We start from the raw sequence: 25,928 nt of genomic DNA, 5'->3' as shown, positions 1-25,928 counted from the left end.
ATATGTACACTAAATCTATACTACATTAAAATCCTATTATCCAAGTGATAATAGGTAAGTATTGAGGACTGCGTAACTTTTCTGAACATGCGAGAGCGCCTCTTACTCATCCATACGGACATACTTCTAAATGAGTTTCAGTTAAGCAATATTTTATTGTTAATTTATTATTTATTTTCTTTTATTTCATTTTCTACCTATCCTTTTACAGCAAGCCTTCAAAAGATGGCATACAACAGAAATTCAATTCCCGCCATCTCCAGTTAGGGTTTGTTTAGAGCAGGCTTGTCCAACTTCCAAGAGACTGCGATCTACCTGTTGGCCATCCCTGGTTTAGAGCAACATGAATGAAGAGGAACAAGCCGCAGTATGCCTCAGGTTCTCCTTTTTACTTAACCAAAGTTTGTTGTGTGGTCTGAACTGGCAAACTGCGGGTAACATTAAATTGAAATCACAGTTACTGAAGATGGCTTGTAAAAACTAACCATGGTTAAGCTCAACCACAGTTCCAGGTCCAGATAACATGGTCAGCACTGGCAAATGGTTTTACATTTTGTCTGTTATAGCAGTAGAAAATAATCAAAAGCTGATGCAAAAGTATGTGAACTAGTTCTCCTGGATGAATGGGAGAAGTGAGGAAAACCAAAGCTCACTATGATTCACTCCTACTCATTCACGCTGTCCTAACCAATGTTTACCAAGACATACAGATGCTGTAGAGTGAAGGGCAGATGGGGTTCATCAACCTGGGATGGTAGCTCATCTAGAAGGAAAACTCTGATCTTAAACCTCCACTGCCTTATGGGACATCTTTGGGAGAAGAAAAGGCTAAGGAGTAAAGCCTAAACAAATCTGAAATGGAGTCCCTAAGGCAGTTGGATGGTGCCTTGTATACTTCTTCCAGCAGCTCCTGTTGCCAAAAGTATTCCTCTGCTTTCCTTTGGATGACATCAGCAAGGCCGAGAGGAGGGTCTTGTCGCCTGGGCAGTCTAGGACCTCCATACACACTGCCCAGACTTATGCCCCAGGGAGTTCACTTCGGTGACTTCACCCCTAGAGGCGCACTCCACTGTCCCTTGAGACAGATGGATGCCAATACATATGCTAGGACTTCAGGGTGCCTTTGCTGAATTCTCAAACAAAATTATTTCTGAAATAGAAATAAATGTTCAAAACTTCCTTATTATAAAACAAATCAGATTATTGAAGGCAACTAAGTATGAACCAAAAGCAGAAGAGCTACATATCAAAATCTCGTGACTGATGAAGTCTTTCCACACTGGTGTGTAGGTAGTACATTTTTCTTCTGAACTAACAGGTGGACCCAGGTCCAATATTTTTCACAAGGCTACCCCAATGAATCTGTTATAAATTACACAATAGTTACTACTGTTTTTCTACTAGCCACTAACTGGGGGGGGGGGGGATGTGAAGCTACAGCACTGAATACTTGTAGCACTAGTGAAAAAGATGAATTCCAGGATGGGGTTGATTAGAAAAGAGAATGAAAATAAGACTGTGACTATGCTAAAGCCTTTATTAGCCTATAAATCTACAGTGATCTGGAATATTATGTTCCATTCTGATCACCCATTCTTCTAGAAGGAAATAGCAGTCAGAAAAGATGCAAGGCAATCAAGAGCACCTATCTGGCAACAAAAAAGTGAGAGCATTTGGGGATTTCAACCTTAGAAAAGAAAAACACTGGGGGGTAGAGAGAATATGATAAACAATTGTATTGACATTTATTTTCTCTCTCTCTCACTTCCCTAACCTGGAGTGACCAAAACAAACTGGGCATTGATTCAGGGTAGATAGAAGTACTTCTTCACAAACACACAATAGATTTATGGAATTGCTGCCACAATATAGATGAGAGGTTGCCAATTAGCTTACCTTGCTTTAAAAGGGAATTAGACAAATTCACAGGCAAATATCTCAATGATGATTAGCTAAAAAGAACTACCTTGTTCAGAAGCTGAGTACCGGGGGAGGGGGTAGAGAAAGCAAGGAACTACCATGGCAGTCCAAAACTGTTTTTCAATTGTCTGCACCACTTCAGTTTCAAGACTATTTTGCTATGCAGTACCTTTTGTCCCAGATGGGAGAAGATATTTGGCTCCTGCCCAGATACTACCACAAAAAGTGACTTGGGGTATTATTGTAGAATACTGTAATGATAGTAGAATTCTGAAAAAAGATAGTAAGCCTTGAAATTCCAATTAAGAAATATGTACTTAAGACTGGTCATACATCTTTCTCTACAAACAATGGAATGCCAAACCAGGATATTAACTAAATAATTCTTAAGTTGAATAGGTTTTGCTTGACAGGGAACAATATAGTCAATGCTTGGCCCATCCAAAGTGACAATGAAACAGAGAGAGAACCAAAAGCTTCTTATTTTACCTCAAATCTGGAAACCAAAACAGCAATCATAAAAGTCTGTCAGTGGCCTTAAACATAAAACCAGTATGTAATCAATTTCCTGAAGCAACCCTTAATACTTCTTCATAAAGTGCATTCAGTTTACTTTGAAAGAAAACACTGAGCCTACTACAGAAGAAGTTAGATGTCAGCCATATTGTGAGAGAAACTGCAGCAAAACTTCGCCTTCATAAAGCCTGACAAATGAAACCTTGATGCAATCAGTTAAGAGCAGGCTCCCTCACATATTTGAAAAGTTCAATCACCATACTCTCAAACTAAACACTACCCTTTCCCCCTATAAAGACAATAAATCCTCAAGGAGCCACATTCAATTACTCCAGAACTCACAAATATACTTATAATATATCATGCACATAACTTCAAATAATGTGGTAGGAATATAGATGCACTTACTCTGCATTAAATCCGTTCACATGCAAGATCCGCATTTGTTTGACAATTGTGCTTTTACCAGATTCACCAGCACCTAAAAACAAAAAAAGGAAATCAATTTCAGAAGGAAGTAGAATAAATTCTGGGGCACATGAGTCGCTTCAAGAGGCAAAATCCATGAACCTAGGTTACTCACCGCAAGACTGAAAACTGAAAGGAAAAAAAGCAGTAATTGCCACTGGAAACTGTAGCTGCAGCTAAAAATAAATGTCCAGCTGAAGTCATGTGTCGGAGCTGAAGCATGAAATATTTCACTATCCATTTTTTCCCCAGTTGTCTACATCAAACAAGCAGAATGGGGAAACTAAGGCAGAGGCAAGTTTAGTATTCTGAAGGGAAACGGGAGTTGCCTCAAACAACGACTACTTCAAAGTGGGGGGGGGGGGGGGGGAGAAAGGAGCAAAGCCAATTGTGTCTGTAAAACCCTGATGTCTTTAATCACACCATCAGCCAGTTCAACACACTGAAACAGAGAACATGGTGCCATTTGAAAAAGGAGAACCCCTGCCACCATTCTGCTACAGCGATGCCTAAGAGCCCCCTCCTGCTCCCCACCTCTCATCGGCATCCTGGAAGCAGCTTCCCATCACCTCCACATGCTCTACACCCCACGCACATACCCACCAAGCTGCACATCAAGTCTGCATTTTGAAAATACCATCTTGTTCACTCCCATGAGAAGACGTCCTTCATTCTGCACCCTACAACTAACCCTTCTCTTTTCTCCCACTCCACACACAAGAAAGCCCCTTTTCTCCCCATCCAGTCGGCATGTTGCACCCACTCAGTCTGCACAGTGAAGGGCTTGAACCATGAAATCTGACGGAGATATTCAGGCACTCCAGTCACTAGCTTTCAATATTTTTATATAAAAGCTGGCGTTTTCTCTTCCCCCTTTGCAGGAAATCAAGTCCTACCATGGTGATGCAGACACACAGATGCTCTAGCATCTTTGGGTAGTTTATTTCCATATACAGCTCTCACAAGCCCCAGAAAAGAGAGAAATTTAGGAGACCTAAGCAAAGCAGGGATCATGAAGGCATCATTTGTGTTTCTTCAATGCCAGGCTTTCCCCGGTACTCAATGACAGCACAAGCCTCCATTTTGAGTCTCGTACACAAAACTAAATTTTAGCAGCTATATATCAAAGTATATTTTTCTGGGGAAGTCTATCCTGTCTCCCTTCTCTTTCATGTTTTCAAATTCCACAGCAACCTAACTCCTTCCTTCACTCCAACACACTATTAAAACTACTTAACCTCTGAACATTTTAATGCCAGACATGAAATCTTCACTCCCATCCCATTCTTTATAAATATTGGTGGAAAACAGGTTCAGAAAGATTTCTGCAGGACAGATAAATAACTACATATAGCACTCGCCAGTCACAGAGCTGTAATAGGTCAAAAATAAACAAAAATCTATCATACCAAGCATAAAGAGAGCTCATCAAAAGTGAGGGTGTTTTTCCCGACCTTCCACCATGAAGATGCAGGGGACAGCTAAAACTATCAACCCCACAAGACTTAAGCAAATACCAATTTAAATTCCTACCCTATTCCTGAAATTCCCAGCAGCTATCTATAACTATTGTATTTTCTCTCATACTGTGTTTTTCATTTAAAAAACACACTAAACAGTTATCACTGATACGTCAGTCAAATGCATACATGATTTGAGAAACCACACTAAGGACTTCTAAAAGTCCTATGAACAAGCTTTTAAGATGAAATGTGTTTTTTCCATTGCATTATTCTTAACATGTTCACCACATAACACATTATTGCTAGTACTGTGCACTTGTGCTTTCATTTCTGGATTTTATAGTACTTACACTACTACACCACAGATTTCTTGTCATTCTCTGTATGACTTAAGGACTGCATGTAACTACAGTTTTTAAGCCACCACATCTGGGCAAATCAAATTTAAGACACATAAGGAACCCATGTTTTAATTATGAAGAGCCAAGCTATTTTCTAACTACTCGAAGCTTAAACAAATGCATATAAATGTCTTATAAGCTTCTGTTCTGGATATTTAAGCTGCAAAACTGATTTCCACAACAGTTTTAAATACAAGTTACATGGGATTGAGCACAACTGATTTAAACAGATTTACTTCCAACTATGCATTCTTAAGATCGCACACATGCATCAGGCAAACATTAAATCAGGTATTTTCCTCAAATTTATGTGCCAGAAGGGACCTGGATACTCACTTCAATGCAGAAAATGTTGCTATAATTATTCAACTTGTATTTTAGACCTCTTCCTTTCTTAAAATCAATGACTTAAAGCAGTGTTTCCCAACCTTGGGCCTCCAGCTGTTTTTGGACTACAACTCCCATCATCCCTAGCTAGCAAGACCAGTGGTCAGGGATGATGGGAATTGTAGTTCAAAAACAGCTGGAGGCCCAAGGTTGGGAAACACTGACTTAAAGGCTCTCTTCACTCAACAGCTCACTGAGTCCCATGTTCACTATTCCAATCACCAACACCACCTAAAAATATGGATCATAGCAAACTAGGTTCTCCTCTAAAAAATTATAGGCCATTCAAAAGCAATACTCCAGTACCATTAGAAACTACAATGTCACACAAACTGCGTGTCTGAAAACAGAATATTCATTTTATGTTAGCTTGAGGTCTTTGGGAAATGTTTTAAACCAAGTGTGTATCTGCTGGAAAAAACACACCAAACAAATAGGCCAGCATTTGGTATTAATCTATATGGAGCCAAAAACGCTCATTCCCCAGCCGTATTTCCCCAATGTTAATGATAAGAATAAATGTGACAAAGGGAAGGACGCAAGTCCATCACAGTATTAAAAATAAACCTTTCCTTCCGCTTCCTTTAAAAGCCTCCTTTTCCGAGTCCACATTAAGCCCCCTTTCCTTCCAGGTCCCCAGAGAAGCACCTTAGCCCACCACCACCCCATTTATCCAGAATACACCCCACCTCCAGCACAACAGAATACTGCAAAGCCCCACTCACCTCCACACACTTCCTGTAAGGATTTGTGCATGTATAGCGTTCCCAAACGGGGAAAAGGGTGAGGCTGGATTCTTTTCATACTCCCTGTCCCCCATTCGCTACTATCATCCACTTCAGTGCCCCCACCAAGGGCCCACACGCAGCGACTGCAACCACCTTAACTGAAGTGCTGAGCATCCTGTGGCCTGCAGCCCCCACCCCCCAAAAAACCCTCTACCTGTACAGGCCCCGACATTACATTCTATGAAAGTGACATTCCACTTAAAACACCACTGACAGCCGCCTCAACCAGTAACAGTCTGAAAAAACCAGAGTGTCTTTTCAACAGTGGTTTGTGCCCTCTTCTCCATGCAGCAGTTACCTATGAAGTACAAGGTGGGGGGGGGGCAGAAACAGGAGGTGGTGAGCCATGTTTGGGGGGGGGGGGCAAGCCAGTCTAAAAAGGGAAATGTATGTTTCTGTCTGTCACCTTAATAATAATAATAATAATATTCTGTCACCTTAATAACAATAATAAGGTAAATCCTAGGAGTAGGGTGACCAGTTACAACTTATCCACTTTGGGGGGTCCCAAGCAGTGGGGGGGGGGGGGAGGGAGGTTTAGAGGAAAAGGGCCAACCAGCGTTGTCATCCACCTCAAGGGGTTTCCCTGCTCACCAAGGAACACACCCGTGTCCATGAAACGTGTGAAAACGACGTGTTGGGAACAGAAGGGATCCGGACCCTTCCGAGTGCCTCGCTGGCTCCCCTCCCCCGAGCTGTCACCCCCCCTGCCAAAAACAAAAACACCCCTCCCCGTTAAAAACACACCCCGCAAGCGTGGCTGCAGTACGAGCAGCCAGCGGCTGAGGGCCCGAGGCCTACTTTCTCCCAGGCCCCTTTCCCCTCGCCGCCAACCCCTGGAGACCCGCTTCCTTTTCCCTTCCTGCCAAGCCGGGGGAGCTTCGCCGAGAAGACCGCGGGGAAGGCAGGCAGGCAGGCTGGCAAGCGAGCTAGCAGGCGGCCTGGCAGGCAGGGCCCCACCTCTCCCTCCTGCTGCCCAGTCACTGCTGGGCCCCGTTATTGCCACCCGTTACCCAGGGAGACCCGGGCCTCGAGAAAGACGTCCGCGCTTCCCTTCCGCTCTGTCCCGCGCCCCCGTGTATGCGGAAAGGGGGGGGCGCGCTTGGCCTCCTCAGCCCCCACCCCAAAGAGAGCCGCCCTCCTCCCCGCTGCCCCCGGCCGCCCTTACCCAGCAAGAGGAGCCGGTGCGTGGCCCTATAGACCTGCTTGTCCTTCTGCAGCTGCTTCTCGATTTTCTTGTTGGCCTCCCGCTGCGCCTTCTCCTCGTTGCGCTGGTCCTCAGTCTTGCTGTTCCCTAAGCAGCCCATCTTGGGGGGGGGGGCGGAATGGAAAGGGGGGGAAAGGGAAGGGGTGGGGGTGGGGAGGAAAGGCCGGGGGTTGGGGGGCGCAAAGGAAGGGGCACCCGCAGCCGAGAGACAGAGAGAGAGGAAAAGGGAGTGGGGCAGGAAGCAACCGGGTCTCGCTGGAGAGAAGGCGGCTGTGTGTATCTCGGGGGGGGGGGGAGCCTCTCTCCTTCCCCCCCTTTTTTATTCTTTTACTCGCAGCTGCCGCTGTCTAAAGACATGGAGGGAGCGGAGTGCGGAGCCTACTACGGGGTTGGTTGGGGGGGGGAGAGGAGGGGAGGGGTTGGGGGGGGAAGAGAGCGATGACTTTGCTACTGCTCAAGCCGGGCCTCCAACCTCTTTTCTCCCCCACACCTCGGCCAGATCCTCTCGCAATGCAGATCCGGAGAAAAAGGAAAGGGGGGGGGTAGGAATAGAAGAAGACGGGGGTGTAGGGAACGGAGGGAGATTGGCAGTCACGAAAAAAGAAAAAAAAGGGGGGGAACCACACTGGCGCGGGGGGGGGGGAGAAGAGAAATTCTCCGCAGGATCACGGGTTAAAAAAGCTGCCTCCTTCTTCCTCCTTCTCCCCCCCCCTTTTCCAACCCCTGCAGCAGTAAAATAATAACAATAATTGGGTCTTTAAAAAAATATTTCCAGCTTCCACGCCACCTCCAATGGTGGGGGAGGGCGAAATGCGAATATTAAGAGACGTCTCTGTTTCTATATATATATTATATATATAATCCTCCAGGTCCAAGGCGGCGGCGGCGGCAGCAGAGCAGCTTCCCAGCAGAGAAACCTCCCCAAATCCTGGGCACGGAGAAAATCTAGAATTGTCTCTCTTCCTCGCTCCTCTTTTTTCTTCTTCTTCTTTCCCCTCCCGTCCCTCCCTCTCCCTTTGCTTCTTTTTCGTCTTCTTTTTTCTTCTTCTTCTTCTTTCGCCTTCCTCGCTCGCTCTTCTTCCTGCCTTCTCCTTTTGCAACGCGCGCGCGCGCCGCCTCCCTCTCCAAAAAAGGGCGCAGCGCCCGAAGGGGGTCAAAGCCAACCCTTCGGCTGCTGGCTGGCCAAACGAGTCCCCGCTTTCCTTTCCTGGGCTGGGTTGCGGGGAGAGAGAGGGAAATAGTATCTCTCTCCCCTCCTTTCCCCCTCGATATTCCGCGGCGGCCGCTGTTGTCGCTTCTTCCTCCGCCTTAATGGTGGTTGCCGAGATCCGAGGCCCTCTTCGTTTTTTCCCTCCCTCTCTCGCTTGCGCTGCTCTCTTTCTCTCTCCCTCCCCGCTCTCTTTCCTCCCCGCTTTTCACGTTCGGTTTCCAGACTGCTGCCGAATCCCCTTTGGCTTCCCCTTGCAAACGTGGGGAGCAAAGGGAAGGGAGGAGAAACGAGAGGGGGGGGGGGGGAAAGCAAGTGGGATCTCCTCCCCAGTAACCGAAAATAACTCTCCCGATGAGGAGCTTTTATTTACTTCCTTCCCTCCTCCTCTCTTTTTATTGCCTCCCCCATTTTATCTCCCTCCCCTTGCATTTATTATTATTATTAGGATTGCGATTGTTGTTGTTATTTTACTGTTGCATTCGACAGAGGAAGGGAAAGGCGAGAGAGGCAGCGATGGGGTGGGGCAAGGCGAACTCACACGGAACCATGGGAACTCAACCATTCACATGATCCCCAAACGTCAGGAGTTAACTGACTTGGAGGCGCCCTCTTCAAACACCCACCGGGAGAGAGGGACGCGCAGATCCGCGGCGGCGGCGGCTGCCCTCGTTGTAATGCCGACTCCTTCCTTTCTTGACACGCCCAGGGGTTGCGCGCTGTGTGAGTGCGCGCGTGTGTTTTAAATTTAGCTTCCCGCGGGGCGGGGGGGGGGGAGTTCCTTCTGGCTCTTTTTATTTTTGCGGAGGGAACCTCAGTTTCCTTTTTGTTCACCAACGCCCCCTTCTCTGCGGAATTAGGATCTTGAGCACGACGCGGACTTTGTGCAAAATAGGATTAAACAACGGCCCCCCCCCCAAAGGCTTCGGGGGTAGGCGAAAGCACCGGGTGAAACGGCACATCTTTAACTTTTGAAAATGCGTAACCAAAAATGCCTTCCAATAATTTAAAATGCGGCGGGGGGGGGGAGGGCCGTGTTGATCAAAATGCTGCGAGCCCTTGAGCCACGATGGGGTTCCTGGGCAATTAAAGCAAATTAATAGCTGTAATTAAAAGGGAGAGGAAGTCCTTGCTGGTCATGCATAGGGATCATGGGTCAGATTGGCTGAAGAGAAGCGGGGCGGTGAAGTAGCGGCAGTAGCACCTGTAGGCAGCATGAGGAAGGAGAAACGAGGGGCCAAGGGAGGGAGAAATGAGGCAAGACACGTGTCAGGCACTGGGCGCAGTTTTGGGGAAGGAAAAATGCTTCTGCCACATGCACGAGATTTCTGCCCCTGGATTTTCCGTGCTGATTACGCTGGCATTGCATTTTGACGTGCCACATGGAAGATGCAGGGCAGAGTGTTTAACTCCTGCTATTCTCATCCTATTTTTAACCTCCGGTCGTTAGCTGCTTTGAGCTAATACTTATAATTTGCAACGCTTAATGTTACTGTTTTATTGCAACGTTTTGCATTGTTTTTGACTGCTGCTGGTGTGACATTTTCTTCCTATCAGTTGCAATTTGAACAAAAAATTAATAGGCTGCGGAGCTGCCCTCAGGAAGGCTAGCAGGGACAAGCCGTCTACAAATGCTGAAATGAATATGTCTGCAGTACTGTCCAGGTTATCTACTGGCCTGTGAATTCCTTTGATGAGCAAGAAAACTCATTCCATTGCCACGTTGTGATCTAATGTTCAATAGAAGGTTAGCAGGGCAGCCTAAACTGACTAGTTGCAAGGCAAGGTGTCGTGAAGGCTTGATTTAATGCAAGGGATTTATACAGTATGTTTAATGCAACCAGGTCCTTTTTTTTTAGTCAGACCTCTGCACTGAATGTCTAACAATATGAGCCTATTTTTCAAACTAAGGCTACAGTCCTTTACAGGTGAGTAACTTTTCTAACTGCATTTTAACTCCCAGCTTTCGCTTGAAACCTATTTTTGAGTTATTGCAAAAGTGTGTTTTGCATCTTTCCTATCCAGTTCCCATATAATAAGTAGATGGAGGTAGCATATATGATCTTCAAACGTAATGGCTAAGAGTGTGAGCCATTACGTCATTTCACAGCTGAGGAGGGACTGGGAAGTTGGGAACTCTGTTTATGAGTTCCCAACTTCCCAGTCCCTCCTCAGCTGTGAAATCATTAGGTGGTATTCAGTTGGCACCCGATTTGTCAAATAGAGCTTCTGATCTTCAATGTGAAAATAGTAATACTGGCCTACCTTGGAGGGTTTTATTTATATTTATTTAAAAGTTTCTGTTCTATCCTTCAAGCTCATACAGGCCCTCAAGCTGGCAAAACAACCCTAAAACATTAGGAAGGCACCTAAAACCGGACCCATAACCACAACAGAGAACAGCAACTTTCTGTTACCTGGAACATCTCGTAAAAATGCCTCAGGGAAAGATACTTTTGAACAACAAATATGTTGTTTTTAAGGCAGGGGTTGCTGATGGCAGTGCCAGTATGTCCACCAGTAACTTCTATGGTACCCTGTGAAAGGCCTCTAAATATCCCCTCAAAACTCCACAATGTGTGAGAAACGGTGTGCTCTTCCTGATCGGTTCCAGATGACACTGGTTTGGCCTACGCAGCCCCACAACGGCCATTTTGTGGCTGTGATAAATAATCATGTATCACTCATCACACACATAAACACACACACACCGCTCTTCATTATATATATGCTCTCCCTTCACACACATATAGCATGGGTAGGCAAACCAAGGCCCGGGATCCGGATCTGACCCAATCTCCTTCTAAATCCGGCCCGCGGATGGTCCAGGAATCAGCGTGTTTTTACATGAGTAGAAAGTGTCCTTTCATTTAAGATGCATCTCTGGGTTATTTGTGGGGCCTGCCTGGTGTTTTTACATGAGTAGAATGTGTGCTTTTATTTAAAATGCATCTCTGGGTTATTTGTGGGGCATAGGAATTTGTTCTCTCTTCCCCCCCCCCCCAAATAGTCCGGCCCCCAACATCTGAGGGGCAGTGGACCGGCCCCCTGTTGAAAAAGTTTGCTGACCCCTGCATATAGTTTGCAGTAAGCAAAAAAACCCAAAACAGTATTGGCTTGGAGAACCAGCGAAATTAAAACCCTCCTTTGTAGGGTAACAATATCATCATGACCTGCTTTTCCACTGGATAATGCAAACACCAGAAATCCTACGTGTGCGAAGGAAGAGGATTGGTTTTGTTCAAGTTTTATATTGCCCTTTGTCTCCTTTCGAAAATGAAAACAACAAAAGTCCTTGTGGATAAGATTCTGGCCAGTCTTGCAGATATGGAGGGAATGGAGAGTTGCCAGCTCATACCACTTTAGAAAGGAAGGAAAAGTTGCCCGCCACCTTGGGGCTATTTTTAATTCTTGGCCAGCAGACCTTTCCAGAGGTCTTTTTGTTTTTTTTAAAAAAGGACATTAAAAAAGACATTTAACTACTTTTTTTAAAAGTTAAAATAGTATTTTCTGACCCTTAATACAGTTGCAGCACTAGCCTGTCCAAGTCTGATTGAATTAAAAATAATTTGTATTTAGGGGAGAGGGATATTACTAGTTCTTTTTTTTTCTAAGGAAAGAAACAGAACAGAAACCAAGATCAACCTAGGTTGACCATGCCTGACATTTTTACTATATATGGCAGGGCAACTAAATGTTGAAATATTTCAGTTAATTGAGGTCAGAAGGTAGAGCGTTTCTTTGATTGGCCTAAGTCACCTCGTCTCAGCCATCTGCCTCAGGCATCAGGTTTTGTACCCACAAACATAAACGGAATAACATTTATAGCAAATATGCTGCAGCAGTGTTTCTCCACTGGCCCTCACCATTGAGCCAGGGGTCACTTTCACTGCCACATCTTCCAAGTGTCTCCTCACTTGCCTAACCTGCTCCTGACACTACAATTCCATGATTCTGTGCTCAGATGACTCTCAATGTGAACACTGGTGATCAGTAGGGGTGTTGATGTCCTACACATAATTTCCTTGCTTAAGCTCTGCAGCAGCTGACACAAAACCTCAAAATTGCTGACCTTCACCCCTATCCCCATGATCCTTAATGACTATCTCAGGACAAAGGGTAAATTCGGTGTACATACAGTTTACACACTAATCTTGCCATTAATTATATATCTCAGAAGTGAAGTCGAAGCCAGCCTGTTACGGCCCTCACTCAGTGAGGTACAAATAAGGCATAAATGCAAAGCAAAGAACTTGGAAAGTTTACAGGAATATAGTTTTGCCCTTTTAAACAAATAATCATAATAAAATACAAAAATGGAAAGTAGGGGCGGGGAGCTGCAGTCTTTGAAATTTTCTTAGTTACTAGCCATAAGCAGTCTGGCTTCACTTTTTAAAATGACCTGTATTTATTTTCTCACTGGCCAAACTGTTGATGTTCTAGACGGTTCATGAACATTCTCAGGAAATAAGAGAGTCTGCACAGGGGATGCAGGGACGAGTCCCCCCTCGCTTTATGGAATTTATCACACCTACTGAAGTTAAGGTGATGCTTATTCAGAATGGTCTTTCCACCATGCCCATGCATCTGTTCCACCACTGCCATAGCACCACCTCCGAGGAACTGAAGTCAGAAGGCAAAGTGGTAGTTTCCTGAGCTGTAACTTGCTTTTTTCTAAATTTCCTGCCAACGTTGCCACAGCGATGGCAACAACACCCTCACCAGAGGCATACATCGCTCACGTTTGTCAATTACAATATTTAGACACTTCCTGTTACCTGGGCACCGAAGGCGGTGTATGATAATATATAAATAAAAAATACAAATGCAATTTAAAATGCAGTAAAATAAACAATCAGACGGAGAATAAAAAAAATCCTTGAAATTCCGGAACAGCTCACCCATCAGCAGCCAGCAAAAGCCATAGTAAATAAATAAGTTTTCCACATGTGCTGGAATTGTACCACTGTTGGTCGGCGTGTGTCTTATTTCTCAGGAGAGACCATTCCAGAGAGTGGGTGCCACTGCAGAGAAGGCCCTCTTACTGTATCTGTGCTGTAAACTGCATGCTTATCAATACCATCGATGTAATCCCTGTTTTCATATCACTCAGTTCATTTATTCAAAATATTTCTGTCTTGCCTTTGCCGAATCCCCGTTCTGCCCCAACTCAGCAATGTGTTTGTCATATTGCCCCCTAGTTTCCGCATTTAGAACTGTTTTTAAATTTCTTGTCGTAGATGCTGAGCATCATGCATAGACTTACTATTCCTATATACCGTAGTACAGTATATTTAATCCTCTTTAGACAATTTTGCAGAAGGAAGAAAAGCCACCCATGTGGCTTCTCCCATCTTCTCTGCAGTTGCCATCAGGATTGTCTGGCCTTGCATTGTATTTTTACCTCACCCATGCCCATCTCTTTTATCTTAGTCAAGATTCAACAATCCATAAATCCTTCTTCTGTCGCTAAGCATTTGATTGCCTGTATTTATAAGCTGCTTTGCTGTTCAACTTTAGTAAACTTATTACAGATGAATTTTCATGAAAAGGTGGATTGTGTGAGAATTTAGTTGACTGGATAGACAACTTAGAAGAAGGAGGGACATAGCTCATTGGGACAGCATCTGCCTTCTATCCAGAAGGTCAGATTCAACCCCTGGCATCTCCAGACAAGATTGGGACAGACCCCTGCCTGACACCCTAGAACACTGCTGCCAGCCAGTGTGGAAAATATTGAGTTATATGGACCATTGGTTTGACTCGGTAGAGAGCAGCTTTCAATGTGTTGGTCTTCAGCTGCTGGCTAGATCTAAGGTGGGTCATGACAGCAGCACTACCACCAAACAAATATATAGTAAAAATAAATTAAAATGATTCATCAACATGCAAATTGGGGCTAATGATGGGCTCAAGGTATGAAAATATTGAAGACTTGCGGCCTAATGTGTTGAGGCCTGAACAACTTATGGTAGCACAGCCAAGACACGATCAACACATTTTAAAAAAATGTCTAGAGCCAAAACACCCAGCTTCTTCCCATTTCTTCTCAACAGTACCAGAAAAATTGTGGATTCATATATGGGCAGAAACATAAAAAGAATAATCTATTATGGTATCAGCAATTGCCACCTGATAAATTGCCATATGTCCTCTTTTTCTAGGGCACGTCCTGTCATGGTTATGTAAAATGGGAGTCGTGATAGCGATCCATAGTTAAAAGTAGAAGTCTGCAAATCTGTCCTCTTTTTTGCTCTTCAAAATATGGCAGCCCTACACAGACTGTTAGGTGACATTATTGGAACACACCAATGGAGTAGTTTTGTCATCCAGCTTTATGATGGGGCAATCTCAAAAGCTCACTAAGATTTAAATTCAGACAAGTAGCTTGAACACAATTTCCTCTAATGTAGACAAAGCTTAGACAGTATTATGTGCTTTGTAGAAAAGGAAACTTGGCAAAACAGATATCATAATATATACTGACAACTGAGTCATTGTTAGGAAAGTGATTGCCTTTGCATGTGATGGCATTGAATTCCGTGCCAGATTTGAATTAACCTTGTGTTGAAATTGTCGGGACAAGCTGTGCACCTGCCCCAGGTGCAGAATAAAAATTCTGAGTATTCCCGTAATCTTCTATGCTCGTTCCCCGAGGTTGCACAGCAGCCGGGCAGATGTATTAAAAACACTAACCTCTGTTACTACACTGCTCATTTCCGCAGAACCAACGTCGGTACTGTTACATGGAAGGAAAATACATTTTCACTACAGTTTCTCAAAGCTACATGATCACACATATTTAAACTAGCAGACCCCCCCCCCCACCAAATCCTCTTCAAAATGGCAGGGTCACTGATAAATATTTGTTAACATGCAAAGCTTGCAATCCTAAATACACAAGGGAGAAAGCCCTATTGGTCATGGTGGGATTTACTTTAAAGTAAACATGTCTAGTGGGCGCGGGTGGCGCTGTGGGTAAAAGCCTCAGCGCCTAGGGCTTGCCGATCGAAAGGTCGGCGGTTCGAATCCCCGCGGCGGGGTGCGCTCCCGTTGCTCGGTCCCAGCGCCTGCCAACCTAGCAGTTCGAAAGCACCCCCGCGTGCAAGTAGATAAATAGGGACCGCTTACTGGCGGGAAGGTAAACGGCGTTTCCGTGTGCTGCGCTGGCTCGCCAGATGCAGCTTTGTCACGCTGGCCACGTGACCCGGAAGTGTCTTCGGACAGCGCTGGCCCCCGGCCTCTTAAGTGAGATGGGCGCACAACCCTAGAGTCTGTCAAGACTGGCCCGTACGGGCAGGGGTACCTTTACCTTTACCTTAAACATGTCTAGACCTGCACTGTAAATCATATTAATTAATAGTCAAGACATGTTAGCAGTTGCACAGGGAGCAAATATTTGGTAAGGGGAGCTAGATTTAGCAAGGTGCATATGGTTGCTTCTGGTTACTTTAATAGTTTTAACTGCGTGGGGAACACCTCTGTATCTGTGTATGACATGAGGATGATGATGATGATAAATTCTGAAGGTCCAGATAGTATAGAATGCACTAGTTAGACTCCTAGCCGACAACATGCGAGACCTCTAAAACATCTGCACTGGCTGCTCATATTCAACTGATCCATGTTTTGGGTTCTCTTATTGACATACAAAGCTCTGAACAACTTGGGTCCAGGACAGCCCAAGGACTGCCTTATATCCCAGCTTGGTCAATGAGATTCTTTGGAAGAGCACTCTTAGCTGTCTCCCATATTACAGACTGGCCTCAACTAGACATTGGCCGTTAGTGTGGCCAGTCCCATGCTACTTCCATTAAAGTTTCATAAGGGACCCTCATTGTTAACATGTCTTGAATATTTGTGGGGGGGGGGGGTTATGCCTACTTGGCTAAATTCTTAAAAAATGACTATCCGGTTATTTGAACGATCATTTTGTCTTGTTTTCAGGCTGTTTTGCTTTATTGCATTCATATTTATTGCTGTACAGCGCCTCAATGTTTTATGATACAAGATGGCAGTATAGAAACACTGTTACAAATAAATGAATAAATAAAACTTAGTACAGGGCCTGGAACGAGTTCCCACTAGAGCTGCATGATGCCACGCTCTCTTACTTTCCCTCCTCAAAAACCACCTTTTCAGCAATACCTGTGTCATATTTCAGGGATGGGGCACCTGAGTGCCTCCAGGTGTTGTTAGACTCCAACTCCCATCAGCCTCAGCCAGCAGAGCCAGTCGCCAGGAATGATGGGAGTCGTAGTTCTTTAGGAAAGCAACAGGTTCTTTTAGTGTGTACAGACCCATTTATTTCTGTTCCAGACTGGCTGTCAATCATTTCAATTGTGCAATCGCATATTCTATAGTGAAATATTTCGGGGTGGTTGTTGTTTGAGTTTTTAATCACCAATCGGAGTTGTTGTTTTGGTTGTTTTCTAATACGAGCATCAACATCTCTTGCCCCCTCTCTCATCCCCCCCCCCAAGAAAAGACATAAGGAAGTGGCTCCTCGTTGCGTGGGCGACCCGTCTTTTAGAAGCCAGGCCCTCCTATAGCCCAATAGTTAAGAGAGGCTAAACCCTGGCTCGGATCCCTGTCTGGACTATCTCATGTTTTTTATAACTTCTCCTGGCCTCTAACAGAGACAAATAATAAACGACTGCACTGCAATCGTTCCTAATGAAACTTTGCCACCATCGTGCTTTTAGCCTTCTATATAATAGCAGTTCCATACGCCTTTTTAACCTTATTGGTTCCAAGTCCGCTAATAAAGCTCAAAATTTTAACTTGTTTATTTAAACAAAAACCAACACACTAACAGTAGAACTCGGATCTGCAAATTGATGAGCATTAGCTGGAGGAAAACAGTGCAGCTATTTTTACATCTGAAATGCCTTTTGTCAAAATAAAATAGGCAGGGGGAGTTACACTGATGTATCCCAGATGAGGATCTGGCACTAGGTCTAGTGCTGGAGTTAGCAAAATTGATGCTAAAATGTTATTTTAGGAACAGTACTCCTTCATCTCTTTTAGGACAGTGTATGTATTTGCCAGAATCTGACAGAATACATTCTAGATGGTAGTATATGGAGAATGCTGGCATTCACACGTGAATGCTAACAATCCAAGTTTAATTTCGCAAATGTTCAAAAACTCGTAGATACACACCAGTGAAGCTTGACAGTCACTTAAATGACATTCACATTCAGTTTCAATTTATTTGGTCAACAGACCGTAAACATCAAATATAGAATGGGGTTATCAAGACAGCCGCAGCAGAGGGAAAATGCCATACATATGCGTGCAAATTGTACCTTTTAAAATAAGAGTATAACAAAATCCACGAATATATCAGAAATAGTGAAAAATGTCAAAGATTTTGACTCTGAACTCATCTTCCCTTTAAATAATTGTGGCCCAGTTTTCATGCCAACAGCAAAGAGCTTGGCTATATTTTCTGTAATCTTAGGGTTGGAGTCTGTCGTTAAAACTGAAACGTAGAATTAATCTGACTTCCCAAGTGTAGAGGAAGTGCAGGGGAGATAAATCATGATCTTATATCCTTATAAAAATTACAGCTTGGGCGAACACGGGCTAATGTTTCAACTGAGTCGCTTTCACAAGGACAAACTCTCAAGTAGTAAACTGACCTTCTATAACAGCTGATTGGAAAGCACGGAACCTCGCTATTTAAAATACTCCCCTGTATCTAGGAATATTTAATGTTGATAATACATGGAGGGTCAATTGTCACTACTAGGTTGCGGATCGAGTCACACTGGTGACAAAACCTCTTTTGTCCGAGTCAATACATGTTGCAAGTTAAGATCTAAAGGTCTCTCTGAATGCAGCCAGTTGCTTTTCTTAAGCCAAATAGCAGACTATAGGGTAGTAAATAGTCAATGGAGTTGACTTGGTTATTAACAAAGAGCAATCCTAATTATCAAGCAAAGCCAGGGATGTTGTTGTTGTTGTTGTTGTTGTTGTTTAGTCATTTAGTCATGTCCGACTCTTCGTGACCCCATGAACCAGAGCCAGGAATAGATAGCCCAAATCAACTAAGGATAGATATAGGCAAAGCCAATCACCATTTGCCTGGGACCACACTATTGGTTCCAAAGAACGAATGTCCACTTCAGTTTGTAAGGCTACACTGGTGACAAATGCAGCAGGAGGAGGACAGGGAGAAGAGCAGAGCAGCCACAATTTTCTGAATGTGCACCAGCACACTTGGTTTTTCATACTAACCTATAGTTTGCCTTAGGTTTGTGTGCAAACCAAGCCATTATCTGTCTTAGGTGAAATAATTCTAGCCAAAAGCAGGCTGCACACACATATAACTGCTTGAAAGTATTTCTCCCCGTAGAACAAGTGGTTAGCTCTGGGCTGGGGGAGGGGTAAGTTAGCCGAGTAGATTTAGAAGGGGATCTTAAGCTTTAAGAAGTTTACAAAACATATTAGTAATCTGCCACAGAAGTACTTTACCTAGTACAACCTTACACAGAAGGAAAAAAATAAAGGTGGTACATGGGACAGACCCAGTCAGTATCGATGACGTTTACTGAAATGAGTAGGGAAATTTAATGAATAATGACCCAAACTCATGTACTTCACAATATGGTCAATAAATAAGCCACTGGGATAAGGAGCAAACCTTGCCTTGCATATAGACCAAATCAAAGTCCTGGGTTTTAATGGGCTGCTGATTTGGGGGAAAAGACCTTTCGCACAAACATGGTTCTAGAGAAGTGGCCACAGCCTCAGGAAAGCCATCCATCATTACAGAATTCAAAATGGATTGGAAAAAGTACAGCTGCCCATTGTCTCTAAAAACACACACACGTTTTTTGTCCCCCTTCCCCTCTGGCCTAACAGGTTTTGCAGGTTTCATCCGCTTTCATTGTAAAAAAAGAGACATGTTGTAAATAATTCTTTTGTATATATTCCCTCACTTCCAAATTCCCAACCATTCATTTCCCCTGTTCTGAAACAAGCTGACCAAGTTTGCTCTTGCACACTTCCTGGGATTTATTTATTTTTCTTAAAAAAAGATGTTGTGCACACTGGTGAAGAACTACCTGTGTGCTTGCCCAGTTCGAAAAACATAGCAATGGAGAGTGCCTATGTAATAACCAAGGGTTTGGGACATGCACACACCAAACAGATACACCCTATCAAGGACCTCTCACAAACATGGAGAGAAAACGGTTTAGGAATCAAAGGCAGAAGACTTAAGCTGCTCATCTGTAGACACCCTTGCACCAATGTGTGCACAGAAAGAACAGACCTGAGCTACCTCTTGTGCGAGAGATAATCCCACCACCACCATATGGGCACAGCCTAGGTCTCTTGATCCATCCTGTTTGTTACTCTATACACTGAGAACGAAATTCGCTTTTCCCAATAACGGACAAACACACACACACATCAAAAAAGCAAGGAACTAGAAATGGGTGGCAGAGGTGCTGTGATTTCTACCAACTTGAAAATCCCACGGTTTGTTATTTATTTACTTTAAGGAGCAGGCTGAAAATAGCCAGTGAAAATATATAAATTCCACAAAGACTTTATGAAAAAGCACAAAGCATGTTGTATGTGATTCACTTGGCAAGCAGCGCGCAAACACACACACACACACCAACGTTCCAGTCCGCTAACTAGTTAGATCTAACATCCTTTTAAATTTGCCCTTCAATATCAATATTATTTTTGTTTAATCTGTTGCCTATTCCAGTCCAAAGCTTATTATGAACTTTCAACCAACCCAATCCTGATGCATTAACATGAAAGCACATTCGGCCACTGCTGAGCTGGCTGGACAGGTCTGGACTTTCTAATCCCTTCATAACTTACTTCTCCTGACAATGCTTACCTTGTGCTTTAGCTGGACCATCTGTTTCCATTACTTCAGTCCACACAGATGCTTGTCTCCCAACTATGCCCTTCAACTCTCTGCATGTCGGAACTGATTCGCAAATAGGATTTCTGTGCAACTGACAAAAATTCAGACCACAGAGATCCACAAACGTTAGCATGAGTACTAATGCCAGCCAACTAGTGCAGACCCTCCAATTCTCCCTATTTTCCAGGTACAGTCCTGGATTTACAGAAGCCATCCCAGTTTCTGGTTTAATCCTGGAATGTCCCTCTTTTCCTTAGGACGCCCTTATGTTGAAGGGTATGGAGTTATGTGACCCCCAAGCCAAGGAGATAAGTACCGTAACTATACAACCTATGGAAGGCATCCGAAGGCAGCCCTGTATAGGGAAGTTTTTTAATGTTCAGTTATGTTTTTATATATGCTGGAAGCCAACCAGAGTGATATGGGGCAACCTAGTCAGATGGGAGAGGTATAAATGTTGTTTTTGTTGTTATGGAATAAGATGTCCCCATATTCATCAGATAAATGTTGGAGCTAGCTGTCTGCTGGTGTTACTCCTTCCTCTAGTCCAGTAACATGTCTGAGTGGTCACAACAAATGGAATTAATGCATTTGTTACTTTCTCCAATCGTCTGGGGTGGGTTGGAGAACTCTTGGGTCAGGGTTTAACATACAAAGACTTTACTGGTACAGCTTTTAAGCAATGCTCATGAAAGGCCTATGTGAAACGATCCTGGGCTTGCAAAGATGAGGGGAAATTACGTGGGCTTTGGATACCCACACATTTTTCCAGGGATGATTATTAGACTGTTCAAATACTGAGGAGATCCCAAGGATTGGCCAAAACCAAATCATGCCATTAGTATCTGCTAATTAGGGATGTATTTCCTATAAAACTGAAAGCATAAGAAATAGAATGAAAATTGCATTTGTGTGATGATATTATACTTCCTGGTTACCTAGAGAATCTGAAAAAAAAATAAGAGAGACATAGGTAAGATGATACCACGAGTGTAAGATGTAAGGAGAGGAGCCTGTGAGGCAAAATGGAGATTTCACGAGAGAGCAAAATTTACAGCAAGGTCCAGAGGCCTGCAATTTGCTATATCCAAACTTAAATTGATAGCATTATATATACGTATATATATAAAAGTACTGGGGTTACTTTTTTATACACCTTATAATAAACTACACAGTAATGTAATGGCCAAACAATGACCTTTTGTTTTTATGCAAAGGGTTTTGTTTGTTTGTTTTTGTTTGCACGGAGCCCATTTTAAGTGCTTGACAGTTGTCGCTCCAGCACATGTCAGAGATGGGGTTCTCTTGAGAAAGAAATCACAGGCAGTATACCATTTGTGGGTGGGGGCTGGCTCCCCTGTGTGGAAGATAAACAACTCTTAAATCCTCACAAAGTAATTTGAAGGAAAAGTAATGCTGTCAAATATTTGCATATGCCTTGCCTCTGTTTCTAACCCCGCATTGTTATCGCAAAGTTTTCCAGATATAACTCTCTCTTGAATAGCCCTTGCTGTATTCAAGATTCTCTTATCCAGCGTTTTGCCACACCTCTTACAAGCCAGCCTTCTCTGTAATCAATAGGTACAAGAGAAACAGGCACTTATATAATGCGCGAAGGGGTAGGAAAAACAACTTTGCAAAAACTGTTCTCTCCGGAGACCTTTTTCTTGCGTTGCAGCCATCTTCAGCTTCTCGCAGAAATTTTAAGATTATTTGGATTTCTCTTCCTGTTGTCTTCTCTGATTATGATTTCTTTTGAGTTAATTAAGCACCAACAAAAAAAGCACTTAAAAAAAGAAAGAAAAGAGAATGTTCCTGCTTCTACAGAGAACACAAAACAAGCCAGCTCCAAGAGCTAAAAATAGACTGTTCCATTCGGAATGCAAACTATTCAGTCTTCAAAACTATTTATACAGTGCGAATTAATTGCAGATGGTCAATTCGTATAGCAAGGTCCCTGCACCCGATACAAAAATGCTACTACCTTCTGATTGGAAGCAGGTAAAAAATGCATTAGGAAGGGGATGTAATAAGGGATAATATGTAGCTTGTTTTTAAGCTTTTGTGGGAGGAAAATGCAGTTTGCAAAATAACCATTTGCTTTGGCTGACTCTCAAAAGTTTTAAAAGATGTACGTTCTTCTTCTTTTTTACCCTGCGCTGAGTTGCCGCTGAGTTCATAGAGAAAGCAGCAAGATATGCCGTATTTGGTGTAAATAATCCAGGCAGTTTAGATCATCTGGCTAATTGTTTTTGAACTGAGCTTTCAAACAGCTTTAAGATATATTTGTTACCAGCTCCGCACGTTAATTTAAAAGTATTTTTAAAATGAGGTTTCCATCTTTATATATAAATACTGATATTAAGCAAATCTGTTAAATGTCCCTTTGATCTAAATTGCACCCTTTCTGGTTAGTGTTCAGCTCAAACGAGCAATAAACCAGGAGATAACAAAATGCACGATAATCACAGAAACGAGGCAAGTTTTGTGAGGGTTGAGCCAGCCGGTTGACAACTTTCTGCAAGAGACCAGCTCCTCTGCAGGATTCTAAGCTTCACTTTCGGCTTTGTAAGTGACTTTCAGTTGTCAAGTCATGGCAACACCTCACAAATGGGGCGGAAAAGAAGAAATATGGGAATCAGTGGGGGGTTTCTTCCTGTTACTGTTCTGAACATAGCCTTTAGAAGTTAATGCAGATATTTAAGGAATCCAACACAGAGAGCAATACAGGTTAAGGTGCATGTCAGCATTCTAGTGAAATCAACAGGATTTACGCTTGCAGGAAATGCTTTAGATGCCACCAGGGCAATTTGCAGGCTGGGGGGGGGGGGGCTGCAAACTCTACATTCACCACCCTGCATTGACACTGCTGCAAATAGTGTGGTAGCTTTTTGCCTCATCAGGCTCCCATCAGGAACCAATAAGGGCCCCCTAGTCTGAGAAACACGTAGGTTACTGCAGACTGCCAGAGAGTCCAGCTTATAGCTGTAGACCTACTAGTCTGCCCCCCCCCCCGGAGACCACCCTCACAAAAGACTTGTTCACACATTACGCTGAACATACGTGCAAACCATCTTTGCATTTGTACAAGGGCTGGTGTGAAAGAGTATACACTTATTGATTTGTACAGCTTACTGGTTTTGGCCATCTCTCATGGATGCTTTAGCTGAGATTCCTGCATTGCAGGGGGTTGGTCTAGATGATCCTTGGGTCCCTCCCTGCTGTGCGGCTCTGTGATTCTATGACTATTGTGTACGCAGGTACACTATCTGTACACTCACTGAACATTACATATGAAGAACTGTACATGTTTACAGCTCAACTATTTGTAAATACAGATTGTGTACTCACTGAAGGTACAGGAATGTGTGAATAGCCCTAAAGTCACATTGACTTCAGTGGAAATACCTAACCGTTTCCAGATTGCATGCATTTACATGTTAGAAGAGCTTTTTTTCTGGGGGGACGCATACCCCTAAACATTTTGTGAATCAAAGTTTGGCCTCGTTGAGGGGCTGTATTTCAATATGAGTGGGAAAATGAGAGTACCCTTAAACATTTTGGTTTTTTACAAAAAAAAGCACTGCGTATTAGTTTCATAATCCATGTGGCTTGAGCTTTAAAATAATAGCCAGATCACGGAAAGTAGCTTCTACATACACCTTATTTAAAGTTAAACCTTTTTGCATAAATAACAGTTGCTGTGTTGTGCTCAAGAAGAAACTGGCCATTACTCCCAGTCTCACAATAGTTCAGTTCTGGTTCTTTGGTTTTTCTGATTTTATCAAGTGTTCCAGGCGTTTTCTTGCTGTGTGACTTGGATAAAAAAGTATTGTCTGTCTGGGAATGTAAAAATCTAATAACCAATTGCAAGTTTAAGAACACTAAAAATGAAATGGAGAGTCTCGTCACCCTCCTTGCTTGCTACCAGTTATCCCTACGCCCTTCCTCTTTGAATACATTCATTATTTCTATTGCTGTTTATTTCAAAATGATGTAAACAACGGGGTGGTGGTAGAAACAGCACATCACCGGGATAAACAAATTTCAAAACTGAATTGAGTCCAGATTAGTCCACGGCATATTTTAGCAGTATCAAAGCCTGTTCTCTGCTGGAAAACAATGCAGTTGTTTCCAGGGAGCCCAAATAATGCCAAGGAAAAGAAACCGAACCTGCAAGTCCCCCACCTCAAATCCTACTGTGTATCTCCTTTGTGGCTGCATAATTATTACATTCTCCAGTTGTCCTTTCGCAGCTTCCTTGAGGAATGCTGTGCTAAGTGTTCAGACAGGAGGGAGGAAGGTGGCGGCAGAGAGAAGGGATTTTGCCAACGAGATTGTAAAGAGACATTGCGAGAAGGCACTTGGACAGCCTTTGATAAGCATGCTGATATCACAGTAATAAACATTAATGGGGGGTCTGCTTAGGGGTGTTAAGCACATCGTGCATTTGGAATGCTTCCCAAAGCAGCTGCCCACATTGGAAAGTGTTTATTAGACCCTCAGTTTATGCATCCTCATAATAGTTCCCATTCTTTCAGCTGGTTAGGAGGCATTTCTAACTGTGTGAACATTCCTGTCACAACAACCATAGTAAGTGTACGTACGGCACCCCAGTCTCCTTCCAGTTCACCTTATTTCAATTAAGAAATGCAGCTCCCAAGCTCACCAGACTTTCCCACCCCACAAGAAGAATATTTGTCAATTTTGTAGAAGATGAAGTTGGAACTGAATTATTCCACACACAAAAATTATTCCCCAAAATATCCTCCTCAAGTGAAAATATGAACGGGATTTAATGCGCAAGCATTTTGATCCAGCAGCAAAGCCTTTGGTAGTAGTGCTGTAATAATAATAATAATAATAATAATAATAATAATAATGGTCCATTTTTCCTCCCAAAGGAGTCAAGTGCAGCAATATTGTACTACATCCTGGCATATTAGCCCTTGGTTGGGGATTTTTTGTTGTTGTTGTTTTCAAGCATTTTTTCCCCCTTTAAAGCACATGTGATAAGGTAACAGTGTAATAATTAGGGCAGTCAGCTGATTAAGAGGGAAATCCTATACATTCTACTTGGAAGAAAACACCACATTATTTAATGGGGCTTACTCTCTAGTAAATATGTTCAGGACTGCAACCATAGCTGATTAATCACCTTTCCCTTTTAAACAGTTGATTAACTGACCGAAGTTAAATAAAATGGCGTTATCGCCAAAACACCAATAAGAGGCGTCTGCTTCAGAACATAATTGTGCCCTTATCTTTCAGCCTCACCAATTCAAATTTGACCTTCTCCATTAAAACTGCTGCCCACAATTAATCAACCTCAGCTTGTGGGCCTAGTAGCAACAACTATCACGCTTTCTAATTTGTACGAAACTTTGCAGCAAAAGCAGGGAGGGAGGAAAGGCCTGTGGAGTTTTCAATCTCAGGATTGGCAAGGCTGGCAATCAAGTCTGCCATTGTAGAGCAGTTAGTGACCAGAAGGCAATATAGTGATAGATCTGAGTGATTTGCAGTAGATCAGCAAGGATTCTGACTCCTAATTGTTTTAACAACAGCAACAAGGAAAAAAGGCTCTCCTTTCTCCCTTCCACATCAGGCTGCTGAAACAAACAGAGCTTAGCCAGGCCAGGACTGGATTTGTGTGTGGCAAGACTGCGAGTTCG

The 25,928-nt window shown here is 43.4% G+C and overlaps 1 protein-coding gene across 6 annotated transcripts in view; it reads right to left on the bottom strand.

Annotated features, from left to right (window-relative positions):
* GNAS (GNAS complex locus) overlaps nucleotides 1-25,928 on the bottom strand; it is a 177,016-nt gene that overhangs the window by 96,026 nt on the left and 55,062 nt on the right. For 3 of the 6 annotated variants that reach the window (XM_077929316.1, XM_077929317.1, XM_077929321.1), the window contains exon 2: nucleotides 2,845-2,917. In XM_077929316.1, coding sequence (XP_077785442.1) covers nucleotides 2,845-2,917 — 73 coding nt within the window. Of the gene's footprint in view, nucleotides 1-2,844; nucleotides 2,918-5,880; nucleotides 5,927-7,111; nucleotides 9,099-25,928 lie in introns of those variants that run through there. The other 3 variants (XM_077929318.1, XM_077929319.1, XM_077929320.1) reach the window with 3 other exon arrangements.

Source organism: Podarcis muralis, chromosome 5 (assembly GCF_964188315.1).
Source record: "Podarcis muralis chromosome 5, rPodMur119.hap1.1, whole genome shotgun sequence".
In the NCBI taxonomy this organism is placed as follows: domain Eukaryota; kingdom Metazoa; phylum Chordata; class Lepidosauria; order Squamata; family Lacertidae; genus Podarcis; species Podarcis muralis.
The sequence above is the reverse complement of the archived record's forward strand: the minus strand, read 5'-3'. Positions and strand labels throughout refer to the sequence as shown.